Source organism: Neoarius graeffei, chromosome 2 (genome assembly GCF_027579695.1).
Source record: "Neoarius graeffei isolate fNeoGra1 chromosome 2, fNeoGra1.pri, whole genome shotgun sequence".
In the NCBI taxonomy this organism is placed as follows: domain Eukaryota; kingdom Metazoa; phylum Chordata; class Actinopteri; order Siluriformes; family Ariidae; genus Neoarius; species Neoarius graeffei.
In genome coordinates, this window is record NC_083570.1 from 88,224,562 (window position 1) to 88,238,241 (window position 13,680).

The 13,680-nt window shown below is 41.2% G+C and overlaps 1 protein-coding gene across 1 annotated transcript in view; it reads left to right on the plus strand.

Moving 5' to 3' along the window:
• trpc7b (transient receptor potential cation channel, subfamily C, member 7b) overlaps positions 1–13,447 on the plus strand; it is a 248,983-nt gene extending 235,536 nt beyond the window's left edge. Inside the window, exons 9-11 of the mRNA XM_060903621.1 lie at positions 10,506–10,586; positions 12,316–12,391; positions 13,305–13,447. Coding sequence (XP_060759604.1) covers positions 10,506–10,586; positions 12,316–12,391; positions 13,305–13,447 — 300 coding nt within the window. The remainder of the gene's footprint in view (positions 1–10,505; positions 10,587–12,315; positions 12,392–13,304) is intronic.
• Positions 13,448–13,680: the final 233 nt, after the last annotated feature.

Here is a 13,680-nt window from a genome sequence, read left to right on the forward strand (position 1 = left end):
TACACGGACTCCTTAAAGCGCTACACGCACACTGTTACCTGCAGCAGAAAGATCAGCAGCAGCGTGAATTGTAAACTTCGGACGTGAGAGATAACAGCTGCAGCCCTGCAAGGACTAGGCTATTGCAAAGGGGCGAAGGTAAGGAAAATTATTCAATTTTGTAACATCAGTGTTTGCACATATCCGTGTTTTACTGTTGTTGTTCACTACAATAATAAATCCGTTTTATTGCGCTTTCTTAAACGTGCGTTGCACAGCAATAAGTAGCCTAACTTAATATTTTTGGGAAATGGGTAAAATAACCAACAGTGTTTAACCTTCTTGTAAAACTCGAATGGCCTTGTGATATGTAGAGGCTACATTCCTCTCCGTTTACTTTTTAGTATAGACCTACTGTAGGCTATCATCATGGAAAGGAGCAAGAAGGACATTATGTCCTTTTTTGCCCCTGTTGGCAAAAAGCAACATAGAGAGAGTAAGGAAGATGAAGATTATGAAAGAGGAGAGAGAGCCAGAGGGGGAGAGAGAGCCAGAGGTGGTGGTTGGAGAGGTGGAAAGTGAGGCATCAGAAAGGCAATCTGAGAGTGAGGATGAAGACATTCAGGATCAGATTGAGGGACAGAATGAGGGACAACCCAACGAGTCATTGGGACAACCAGATTCACCATGCATATCAAGTACAGCACCATCAGGTTTGTGATGTTGAACAAATGCATGTGTGTGAGCAGTGTTGGCCTACAATTCATATAGCCTACCCTGAAAGTGTGAAGTCTGAATAATAATTAATAAATATAAAATATAAATAATAATAAATTAATAAATGAATAATGATAAATAAATGTTGTTCTCAGTAGCACTCTCATATTTACTGTATTCATCTTTCTCCAGATATCAGCAAGTGCTTGGACGACACTCCAGTGCAGCCACATCTGAAGAAAAGGTTCATTGTATGCAAAAATAGAAATCTTATTTTACAAAAAAGAGAAACATGGTTTTAAGATTTATTGAGCACAATTTATTTTATGTTTAGGCTATTGAGACAGAATGTTTATCTCATTGTATTTATGCTCAATGTATTTTGTTTTGGTTTTAAATAAACTAAACAAAACATTTTGAACGCTTAAATATTGCCATGTTTTGTCCATATGTGCCCCCCTGAAAAAACACTGGCCCCACCTCGGCCCCCCTAGTAATTTTGGTCTAGAACCGCCACTGAGAACCAACCAAATAAATTTGTTTGAAAATATCATGGGCAGGTACAAATGAAAATAATAACTGTGAGAATTCACACATAAGTGTTGGCATTTTTACCTCTGTATTTTTTTCAGTGCTTTCTAGTGTTTCCAGGGGTATAGTGATTTGGTTCAAACTTAATTGAAATACAAGTCTTTCCAGTTTATGGATATTTGGAACACTAACCAGACACAGGTCATGCCATTGTATTACACCCCTAATAGATATTCACATAAGATGTGCTGCTGGAATAAATCTGTATTCATACAAACATTATCACTAGGTACATTAGTCACCAGTATAATTTGTGTAACTATATAAATATTAGAGATATTTAATATAAAGTGGGACAGTCTAAAATGCTCAAGCTCATTGTCACTGCACTGCACTTGTGGATGACAACAGGAGACAGTATATATACACACACAAATATAGATTATGATAGGCCCATGTAATAGACATCTGTGTGGTGTGAAAGCAGGCTAAATGCTATATGCTTGGGTGCTGATTGCATTGTCTGTTTTATGCTTCTCTCTTCATCAAGGCACGGCTATGAAAATTGAATCAGCACTTTTGCTTTTTCTTCTTGATTTTTTTTAACTGGCACAATTAATCTAGTACTATTCATCTCAAGGCTCATTATGGATTCTGAGCCAGAGCACTCAAATCACCCCCACAGAGCTGTCCATCCATTTCAGATACCTGTCCAAGACAAATACTTCTCTTTCTTTCTCATATTATTTAATGCCGAGATGTGTAAAGAAATTATTTTTCCAGCTGTTGATACAGTATCAGTATTGTTTTGACTCAGATCTGTGAAGAGTGCCACTGAAATAGTAATTAAATTAGATTGGAATTAGTAGGGCTTTTTAAGTTCTCAGAGAAACCTAAGTATTTCAAGAACATTCTGTGTTTCACCTCTGTAAGTCGGTGGCAGCGGCTGTCAACTGCTAGCAATGATGACTGCTTCATTAGAATGCACAGAAACTCAGATGGGCCACAAGGCCCGTACCAGAGCGACAGAGCCGTCCGCAGTGGTGGCACGAACGGCCTGGCCAAGCCACCATGAAATGTCTGGCCTTGTGAGCTCTCGTACACTATTCTCCTCTCTTAATGAAGTGCCTTGCACAGTAAGGTAAGACAAATGATGTCGTGCCCCCATCATGTTGTCTCTCTGGACCTCCAGACCTGATGCCAAGTGGTGCACAAAAGTTCCACAGACCTGACACGTACAGTATGGAAGTTGCCCCGCAGTGACAACTAACTTGCCAAGTGATGCCATCCATTGGCCATTTGAGTGGCTCTTCCGCATGCCCTCTGGTGGTGTGCCATTGACCCTGTTGGGTTCATCTGCCACAATCCACCAAAAAGTGCCCTGCTGCCAGCGCCTTATTGGTGATGTGCTATTTAACCCATAGCTAGAACCCGGGCAGGTGCTACCACTCTGGGTCAGAGCGGACCTGGGAGCAATGGTGATTAAGGGGTAACTCCACTTTCCCCAATACTCAAGTCCTCCTGGACCTGAGACTCACCACCGGTTGCAGTTTAAAGCCATACCCAGAATGAACCTCTGTAAATATTGTAATTTCAGTGCTGTGCTTTGCTTACAACTGAGTTCTGTATTGTTCTATCAGATACACTCTTTGAAAAATGGTTCCTCAAGGGTTCCTTGATAGCTCATCATGTTCTCTGATGAAGAAACATTATGTTGTACAGTTCTGTATAGAGGTTGTAACAGTTAACCCAGAGAGAAAAGACAATTAACCCTTTCTGCCAGGTGGACACTACATGACTTTCAAAAGCTCAGAATTGCCATACTGATCATACTATACATTTTTTTGTCACATAAGATTTGTTGTTTTGTGGATACAGCCAACTGGATCATAGACATCATATCATGTTACTGTACAGTTAGGCCCAAAAATATTTGGACAGTGACAAGTTTTGTTATTTTAGCTGTTTACGAAAACATATTCAGGATACAATTATATAATCAATATGGGCTTAAAGTGCAGACTCTCAGGTGTAATTTGAGAGTATTCACATCCAATTTGGACCAAGGGTTTAGGAATTACAGCTCTTTAATACGTAGCCGCCTCTTTTACAAGGGACCAAAAGTAATTGGACAATTGACTCAGAAGGCTGCAAAAAAAATAAATAAATAACAAGGCTGCATGGGCTCTTCCCTCGTTAACCTGTCATCAATTAAGCAGTCAAAAGGTCTGGAGTTAATTTCAGGTGTGGTGTTTGCATTTGGAAGCTGTTGCTGTGAACACACAACATGCGGTCAAAGGAGCTCTCAATGGAGGTGAAACAGACCATCCTGAGGGTGAAAAAAAGAAGAAATCCATCAGAGAGACAGCAGAAATGTTAGGAGTGGCCAAATCAACAGTTTGGTACATTTTGAGAAAAAAAGAGTGCACTGGTGAGCTTGGGAACTCAAAAAGGCCTGGATGTCCACGGAAGACAACAGTGGTGGATGATCGCAGAATCCTTTCCATGGTGAAGAAAAACCCCTTCACAACATCCACTCAAGTGAAGAACACTCTCCAGGAAGTAGGTGTATCAGTATCTAAGTCTACCATAAAGAGAAGACTTCATGAGAGTAAATACAAAGGATTCACCACAAGGTGCAAACCATTAATAAGCCTCAAAAATAGAAAGGCCAAAATTGACTTTGCCGAAAAACACCTGAAGAAGCCAGCCCAGTTCTGGAACAGCATTCTTTGGACAGATGAGACTAAGATCAACCTGTACCAGAATGATGGGAAGAAGAAAGTTTGGAGAAGAATTGGAACAGCTCATGATCCAAAGCACACCACATCTTCTGTAAAACATGGTGGAGGCAGTGTGATGGCATGGGCATGCATGGCTTCCAATGGCACTGGGTCACTTGTGTTTATTGATGATGTGACAAAAGACAGAAGCAGCCAGATGAATTCTGAAGTGTATAGGGATATACTTTCTGCTCAGATTCAGCCAAATGCAGCAAAGTTGATTGGACGGCGCTTCACAGTGCAGATGGACAATGATCCAAAACATACTGCAAAAGCAACCCAGGAGTTTTTTAAAGCAATGAAGTGGAATATTCTGCAATGGCCAAGTCAATCACCAGATCTCAACCCAATCGAGCATGCATTTCACTTGCTCAAGACAAAACTTAAGGCAGAAAGACCCACAAACAAGCAACAACTGAAGACAGCTGCAGTAAAGGCCTGGCAAAGCATCACAAAGGAGGAAACCCAGCGTTTGGTGATGTCCATGGGTTCCAGACTTCAGGGAGTCATTGCTTGCAAAGGATTTTCAACAAAATATTGAAAAGTAACATTTTACTTAGGGTTATGTTTATTTGTCCAATTACTTTTGAGCCCCTGAAATGAGGAGCATTTGTATAAAAATAGCTACAGTTCCTACATGTTTAATCATATATTTTTGTTCAACCCCTTGAATTAAACCTTAAAGTCTGCACTTCAATTCTGTTGTAGTTGTTTCATTTCAAATCCAATGTGGTGGCATGCAGAGCCCAAATCATGAAGATTGTGTCACTGTCCAAATATTTCTGGGTCTAACTGTATCTCTCACACTACATGGTCACCAGAAATCATCTGCATGTATCAATTTGCGAGGGGATCTCTGGTGCACAGCTCTCTTCAAGTTATTCCACATGGTTTTGATAGGATTTAGAGCTGGGCTCTGACTGGGCCATTCCAAAACATTGACCTTCTTCTTCTGAAGTTATTCTTTTGTTGACTTGGACATGTACTTTGGGTCATTATCCTGCTGGAAGGTGAAATACTTCTTCATCTTCAACTGACTAACGGAGGCCTGCAGGGTTTTTTTCTAAAATAGATTGGTATTTGAAGCAATCCATGATTTACTCTATCTTGAACAGAGCCCCAGTCCCAGCTGAAGAAAATCAGCCCCAGAGCAGGATGCTGCCACTACCATAGTTCATTGTGGGTATGGTGTTCTTTGGGTGATACATTGTCTTGTTTTTGCACCACACATATCTTTAAAAATTATGTCCAAAAGTTTCACCTAGATTTCATCAGACCAAAACACATTTTGCCACATGGTTTAGCAGAAAGTTAAGTGGGCTTGGCTGGGTGTTTTTCATGAGAAAGAGCTTTTGTCTAGCCACCCTACATCATAGCCAAGACATGTTAAGAATATAAGAGATTGTTGTGACATGCAAGGAGTGAGTAGTATTTGACACTTTTAATGTTGCCATAGTTTCTTGTAGCAGCCTCCCTGATAAGTTTTCTTCTTGTTGTTTCACCAATTTTGGAGAGACATCCTGGTAATGTCTCTGTGGTGCCCCATTTCCTCCACCTATTGATGTTGGCCTTCATGGAGTTCCTTGGTACATCTAATGCATTGGAAATTCTTTTGTACCCCTCTCCTGGTCAAAACCTTTCAACAGTGAGACTCTGTACATGCTTTGTAAGCTCCTTGCGAACCCTGACTTCAGCTGTCAGAAGAAACCAACAAGAAAATCCTGCAGAAACCACTGATCTTTATTTGGAGTTAATCAGAATCACTTTATTGATAACAGGTGTATGGTAAGGGTGGCACAGTGGGGTAGTGGTTAGCACTGTCACCTCACAGCAAGAAGGTCCTGGGTTCAAGCCCAACGGCCGGCGAGGGCCTTTCTGTGTGGAGTTTGCATGCTTTCCCTGTGTCCATGTGGGTTTCCTCCAGGTGCTCCGGTTTCCCCCACAGTCCAAAGGCATGGAGGTTAGGCTAATTGGTGGCTCTAAATTGAGTGTGAATGGTTGTCTGTGTCTATGTGTCAGCTCTGCGATGACCTGGCGACTTGTCCAGGGTGTACCCCGCCTCTCACCCATAGTTAGCTGGGATAGGCTCCAGCTTGCCTGCGACCCTGTAGGACAGGATAAGCAGCTACAGATAATGGATGGATGGAGGTGTGTGGTAATTACTTTTGAACACAAGTATGAATGTGATTAGTTCATTCTGAGAACAGTAGCATGCCACACTAAAAAACTAGAGACCTGTGCAGGTCTGAGCTCAGCCTTTGTCTGGTTGGGAGATAGAAGCTACGGTATGTCATGAGCCTGGGTAGATAATTATGTTATGGTAAAGGCTCTAGAAGGTTATAGAAACGCAGCGGTATGGTCTTGGCTTTATACAATGCAAGATATCAGCAACTTAGTATGGTAAATTCTTCCATTAGATTAATCTGTGGGGAAAAAGTCTCAGGAACTGGTGCAAAGGCATATAAATAGAAAAGAAAACATAGCCTGCTCAGAAATACATCGACGCCAGGATTCAGACCAACGTTGCAAAATCTGTTCCTTTCGTGGACAGCACTGTAGACTGCTCAGCCACAGAGGATTACCGTACATTATAATCTGAGGTTATGTAATGTAGCACTTACATTGTCAGTATGCAGTGGCGCCACATGGTGACTGTGGAATCGCTACCTGAGGCTGGCACGCCAATGACCATCTTACATTTTTAAACATGCGCAAACTCGGTTAAACATACATATACAAACAGGTGCCTCTATAGGCTCCAGCCAAAGGCTGAGCCAAAAAGGGTGTGTATACTTGTGAAACCAGTTTGATTTAAGTTTTTTCCTCCTAAAATATTTCTACTTATTTTTCCCTTGATCTTTGCTGATTGGTATGACACATTAAAGGTTTAAAAAAATCTGCCATGATCACAAAAATCTGCAATTTTAACAGGGGTGTGAGGGTTTTTTTTATCTACTACACATAAAGTCTTCATGATAACTGGCACAAAATAATAAATATTTATTAAGGGTTTATTCCAGTAAACATCACCTGCTGTTAAGTCTGTTTATTTGTTCAAGGTGAATTAACAGCTGATATGTAGATGACAGATTTTGTTGGCATAATGTGTTATAGAATTTTCTGTAGGTGCTGTTTAGGAGAGTGTGCATAGTGGCAGCAAATTACTTACAATATTTAAGAATATGGTATAAATGTTAGAAAGTAAAAAGAAAGAAGTCCTATAATGGAGTGCATTGCCTATACCTGGACCACTTCCTCTTGAGAAGGTAGAACGAGCTCACTCAGTACACTCGAGGGGTTAAGAGAGGTACAGTGCCTTGAAAAATTATTCATACCCCTTGAACTTTTTCACATTTTTCCACCTTACAACCATGAACTTAAAAGTTTTTTATTGAGATTTTATGCGATAGACCAACACAGAGTAGCACATAATTGTGAAGTGAAACGAAAATGACAAATGGTCTTCAAAATTTTAAACAAATAAAAATCTGAAAAATGTGGTGTGCATTAGTATTCAGCCCCCTGTACTCTGATATCTCTAAATACAATCCAGTGCAATCAATTGCCTTCAGAAGTCATCTAATTAGTTAATAGAGTCCTACTGTGTGTAATTTACTCTCAGCATAAATACACTTGTTCTGTGAAGGCCTCAGTGGTTTGTTAGAGAACACTGAAGAACAAACAGCATCATGAAGACCAAAGAACTCACCAGACAGGTCAGGGATAAAGTTCTGGAGAAGTTTAAAGCAGGGTTAGGTTATAAAAAAATATCCCAAGCTCTGAACATCTCAAGAAGCACTGTTCAATCCATCATTCAAAAATGGAAAAAGTATGGCACAACTGCAAACCTACCAAGACATGGCTGTCCACCTAAACTGACAGAGCGAGCAAGGAGAGCACTGGTCAGAGAAGCAGCCAAGAGGCCCATGATCACTCTGGAGGAGCTGCAGAAATCCACAGCTCAGGTGGGAGAATCTGTGCACAGGACAACTATAAGTCATACACTCCACAAATCTGGCCTTTTTGGAAGAGTGGCAAGAAGAAAGCCATTGTTGAAAGACAGGCATAAGAAGTCCCGTTTGCAGTTTACCAGAAGCCATGTAGGGGACACAGCAAACATGTGGAAGAAGGTGCTTTGGTCAGACGAGACCAAAGTTGAACTTTTTGGCCTAAATGCAAAGCGCTATGTGTGGCGGAAAACTAACACTGCTCATCACCCTGCACACACCATCCCCACTGTGAAACATGGTGGTGGCAGCATCATGCTATGGGGATGCTTTTCTTCAGCAGGGACAGGGAAGCTGGTCAGAGTTGATGGGAAGATGGATGGAGCTAAATACAGGGCAATCCTGGAAGAAAACCTGTTGGAGGCTGCAAAAGACTTGAGACTGGGAAGGAGATTCACCTTCCAGCAAGACAATGACCCTAAACATACAGCCAGAGCTACAATGGAATGGTTTAGATCAAAGAATATTCATGTGTTAGAATGGCCCAGTCAAAGTCCAGACCTAAATCCCATTGAGCATCTGTGGCAAGACTTGAAAATTGCTGTTCACAGACGCTCTCCATCCAATCTGGCTGAGCTTGAGCTATTTTGCAAAGAAGAATGGGCAAAAATTTCAGTGTCTAGATGTGCAAAGCTGGTAGAGACATACCACAAAAGACTTGCAGCTGTAATTGCAGCAAAAGGTGGCTCTACAAAGTATTGATGCAGGGGGGCTGAATACGAATGCACACCACATTTTTCAGATTTTTATTTGTTTAAAATTTTGAAGACCATTTATCATTTTCGTTTCACTTCACAATTATGTGCTACTCTGTGTTGGTCTATCACATAAAATCTCAATGTAAGGTGGAAAAATGTGAAAAAGTTCAAGGGGCATGAATACTTTTTCAAGGCACTGTACACTCTCAATACACTCTAGAGGCCTTGTGGCATGCATGTGGAGCAAATGTCTGAAAGAGACAATAAATGATTGTGGTTTAGTGAAATATTAGTAAAACAAATGTCCACTCACTGGCCACTTTTAACAGGAACTGTTCTTGATTAAGATTTTAGCCAGAGAAGAGCGGTGGTTTGAAAGAGGAGTAAAAGAAGCCATCTTTGTCAACCTGGAACAACCATCGCTGAATAGAGGAGGTGGTCTGAGACACCACTTATAAGCTACCTACAATGCAGTCCTTGGCACACTTCCCAGAAAACTGAATACACATCCACACCAAGACTTAGCTGACTTCAACGATTCACATGATGACAAGGAGAGCCAACAACCCACAGATCACCCTAACAACCTTCTAGGCTGCTAATCCATTCACACCTGGCCCCCAGTGACCTACACCTACAGGATGACTGAGAGGGTCAACAACCCATGTGACCTTAACAACCCTCCTTAGGGTTGTTTTTGGTCCACTAGAGGATAAATACCTGAAACTCCCCACTAGTCAGACAGAACTGAAGAAGCCTTTCGGATGAGAGGCGAAACGTCTTCAAGAATTTCAAGGAAGTCTAGTTGCCTTGTTTAGCACCTACGGTTTACGATTACCTGGGTGAACCTTCACAGACAGATTCTAAGATTCCTGTTCTTGGCTGGCAGGAGTGGAACCCAATGTGGTCTTCTGCTGGTGCATGCTGAGATGCTTTTCTGCTCACCACGGTTGTAAAGAGTTGCTATGAGTTACTATGTCCTAATCTGTAATGGGTTTCCCAAAAGCCTCTTAACAATCCTCTTAACAAAGCCTCTTAAGAGCATCTTAACAAGGAGAGAGAGTGTTCATTGTGCCACTCGCTCTACCATTTAACAATGATCTTTGTGCTACGATGCTTTTGGAAAACTCGGCACTGGCCATTTTCCTCTGACCTCTCTTATCAACAAGGCGTTTCCACCCACAGAACTGTCATCATTCAATGTTTTTTGTTTTTCACACCATTCTGTGTAAACTCCAGAGACTGCTGTGTGTGAAAACCCCAGGAGATCAGCAGTTTCTGAAATACTCAAACCAGTCCATCTGGCTCAAACCAACACCCATGCCACAGTGAAAGTCACACTTTGAGATCACAATTTTTCCCATTCTGATGTTTGAAGTGAACATTAACTGAAGCTCTTGATTTGTATCTGCGTGATTTTATGCATCGTGCTGCTGTCAAGGGATCGGCTGATTAGAGAACTGCATCAAACAGCAGGTGGATGGGTGTTCCTAATAAAGTGGCCAGTGAGTGTATGAGTATGAATGAGTGAGGAGAATTGATTTTGTAGTGCATCAACTGGAAGGCATGACTGAACACATAGTGCCGTTTTCCACAGGGAAGACTGGATAATTGATTGTTTGATTACGTAAAGTGTTCAGTACAGCAGTTCAGCACAGACTGTAAGCTGTGAAGCCCTATTGTTATTGAACAGATGTGAAGGACTGTGGATGTTTTTTGTTTGTTTGTTACTAATGCATGTTTTTTTTTTCTTGTTGAACACTTTGCTTCTTACCGTGTTTTCTTTTCAGCTGGATCGATACCGAGCTCATTCGAGAGTCCGAGAGGAGAGCACAGTGAAGAAACCCATCAAAAACCCTACACGCTACCAGGTACAGAGAGAAAGCCAGAAAGACTGACAGCCAGGCAGAGGGATAGAGATAGAGATAAACGGAGAAAGGATGGGAGAGAGAGAGAATATACAGGATGTACAGTATGAATTCATGACGTTCCTTATAGAATAAAAACTCCTGCAGTTGCAATTTTAGCAGAAAGTAACATCATTACCTGAAGTAGTTCATTCTTAGAAAGTCTTCATTTTGAAAACAAGCTGCTGGCATTAAAACTATTAAAGTCCTGAGGCTGCATTTGGACTGTAGTCAGGGTGGTGAATGATGAGGCTGTTATAGTTTTTATATTCTCATGGTATAGCATGGAAATTATATTAAATATTAGATAGTGACAGAGTCTGATACAGTATACACAGTGGATCCGTCAGGAATAAAACACAATGGGAGTGTTGGGGGATGAGAAAACGGCCAAAATGAAGCAGAATTACTGTTACCGCCGCAAAGCTGATTATCTTCCAACAAGAGGACGTCCTGGTGTGTTATATTCCTCTTATACCACAGCAATTTGTCAACACTGACAAATCACAAACTCCTCTGTCCTGAAGATTTTCCCTCCATCTATGCATTATCTATGCTGCTTATCTGTCAGGGTCGCAGGGAGAGCTGGAACCAATCCCAGCTTACTTCAGGCAAGAGGCAGGGTACACCCTGGGCAGGTCGATCAACCATTCACACCTATGGGCGGTTTAGAGTAGTCAGTTGACGTAATCCACATGTCTTTGGACTGTAGAAGGAAACTGGCGCACCAACACAGGCATGGAGAGAACATGCAAACTCCACACAGAAAGGTCCCATCAGCCACGAGGTTCAAACCCAGAACCTTTGTGGAATACTACATTGTGGTACAAGAGACTATAAAATGTTCTTTCAGCATTGAATGTTCTTTCCAGGTTCAGTTGTTCCTATACAGAGGAGTCGCAGGTGATATAAAATAGTCTCATAGGGAGCTGAAGGACAGTAAGCAGGAAGCAATGTTTCCTTGGACGTGTGTGTGTGTGTGAGAGAGAGAGAGAGAGTGTATGTGCTAAGAGAAGATAAAAATATCTTGCACCATTATCCTGCGACCCTGTAGAACAGGATAAAGCGGCTAGAGATAATGAGATGAGACATTATCCTGTATTGAGACAACTGACAATAGAAAGTTGCAGGAATAGGATTTACCGTACAGAACATTCACCACTCTCTCTCTCTCTCTCTCTCTCTCTCTCTCGCTCTCTCTATTCCTTCTTTCTCAACCTTCTGATTGTCTGTCTCTCTCTCCCCAATTCTCTCTCTCCTTCATTCTCTCTTTCTCTATCTTCTGATTATCTATCTATCTATCTATCTATCTATCTATCTATCTATCTATCTATCTATCTATCTATCTATCTATCTATCTTCTGATTGTCTGTCTGTCTCTTTCTTTCCCTCTCCCTGATCCTCTCTCTCTCCCTTCTTTCTCTATCTTTTGATTATCTGTCTGTCTCTCTCTCCTCCCCATTCTCTCTCTCTGTCTCTCTCTCCTTCTTTCTCTATCTTCTGATTGTCTGTCTGTCTCACTGTCTGTTTTTCTCTCTCTCTCTCCTTTTTCTCTCTTTTTCTATCTTCTGATTATCTGTTTGTCTCTCTCGCGCTCTCTCTCTCCCTGATTCTCTCTCTCTTTCTCTCTCTCCCCTTCTACCTGACTTTCTCTCTCTCTCTCTCTCTCTCTCTCTCTCTCTCTCTCTAACAGAAGATTATGAAGCGTCTCATAAAGAGGTATGTTCTAAAGGCGCAGGTCGACAGGGAGAATGATGAAGTTAATGAAGGTAAAAATCTCGTTTGCTTAAGTGTCTGTTTTAATCACTAGCACTTCAACTGGCTGGTGTGTGTGTGTGTGTGTGTGTGTGTGTGTGTGTGTGTGTGTGTGTGTGTGTGTGTGTGTGTGTGTGTCCCCATTTTATAACGTACAGATACATCAAACTGTGCAGGTTATCTCTCTGTGCAAGCAAACACCCAAAAATACAAAGCCCACAAATTATATAGTATGTGAAGAGACACATAAGGTGCCATTACACCTTACAGAGAACGTTATTAGAACGTTCATTAAGTATTGAACAGGTTGTAAGAAGGTCAGACTGCACAATTCCAGAACTAATATAATCTGTAATGTTTTCATAACATTATGAAGCAATCCATTGTTTCAGATGAAATGCTCAGAACTTTAATTAGATTTGAAATGTTACTGCAAACAGAGAATGTTATTACAATGTTCACTGAGCATTGAACTGGTTGTTATGCTTTGTTGGCACATCCAGTGTATTTGTATACTTCCAGAAATCTCATCCAAATGAGGTCCTTTCAGAGACGAAGATCTCTTGTCCATAAAATGAGAGACAAAGTAATCAGTTGTTTTTGAGAGCAATAAATAAACGACACTTATGGAATTTGTTGTGCACAAAATAATGTTTTTAATGAAGCATTTACTCATTTTAATCTTTCTTGTCTGAAAATAAAGCATCCTGAGGCATAGAATTCATTGTGTACACCGAAATGGCTGTGTGTGTGTGTGTGTGTGTGTGTGTGTGTGTGTGTGTGTGTGTGTGTGTGTGTGTGTGTGTTTATTTGTTATGTTCATGCACAATATGCAGGCTCTGTTTGCATTTTGTACGCATGAGTGCATGTCTGAGGGTAATTGTGTGTGAGAATCTAATGGGTTTCTCCTCTGTGTGTGTATTGTAGGTGAGCTGAAGGAGATAAAGCAGGATATCTCCAGCTTGCGCTACGAGCTGCTAGAAGAGAAATCTCAGGCCACTGGAGAACTGGCCGACCTCATTCAACAACTCAGCGACAAGTTCACCAAAAACGACAAAAAACAGCTCTGAGGGAGTGTGTGTGTGTGTGTGTGTGAGAGAGAGAGAGAGAGAGAACAAATTAAGCCAGTCTCGATCGACACTATCCTGAAATGCTTTCTAATTGGCTAAAACCAGCTCTTCTGCTTCATTTCTAAAGAAAAAGGCGAGCAGTCAGCAACAATATAATGAAGAGAAATGTGTAATTCAGGTCCTTTAAAGCAGTTCATCTACTTTGTGCTCTGCACTTTAAAGAAATGGACAAA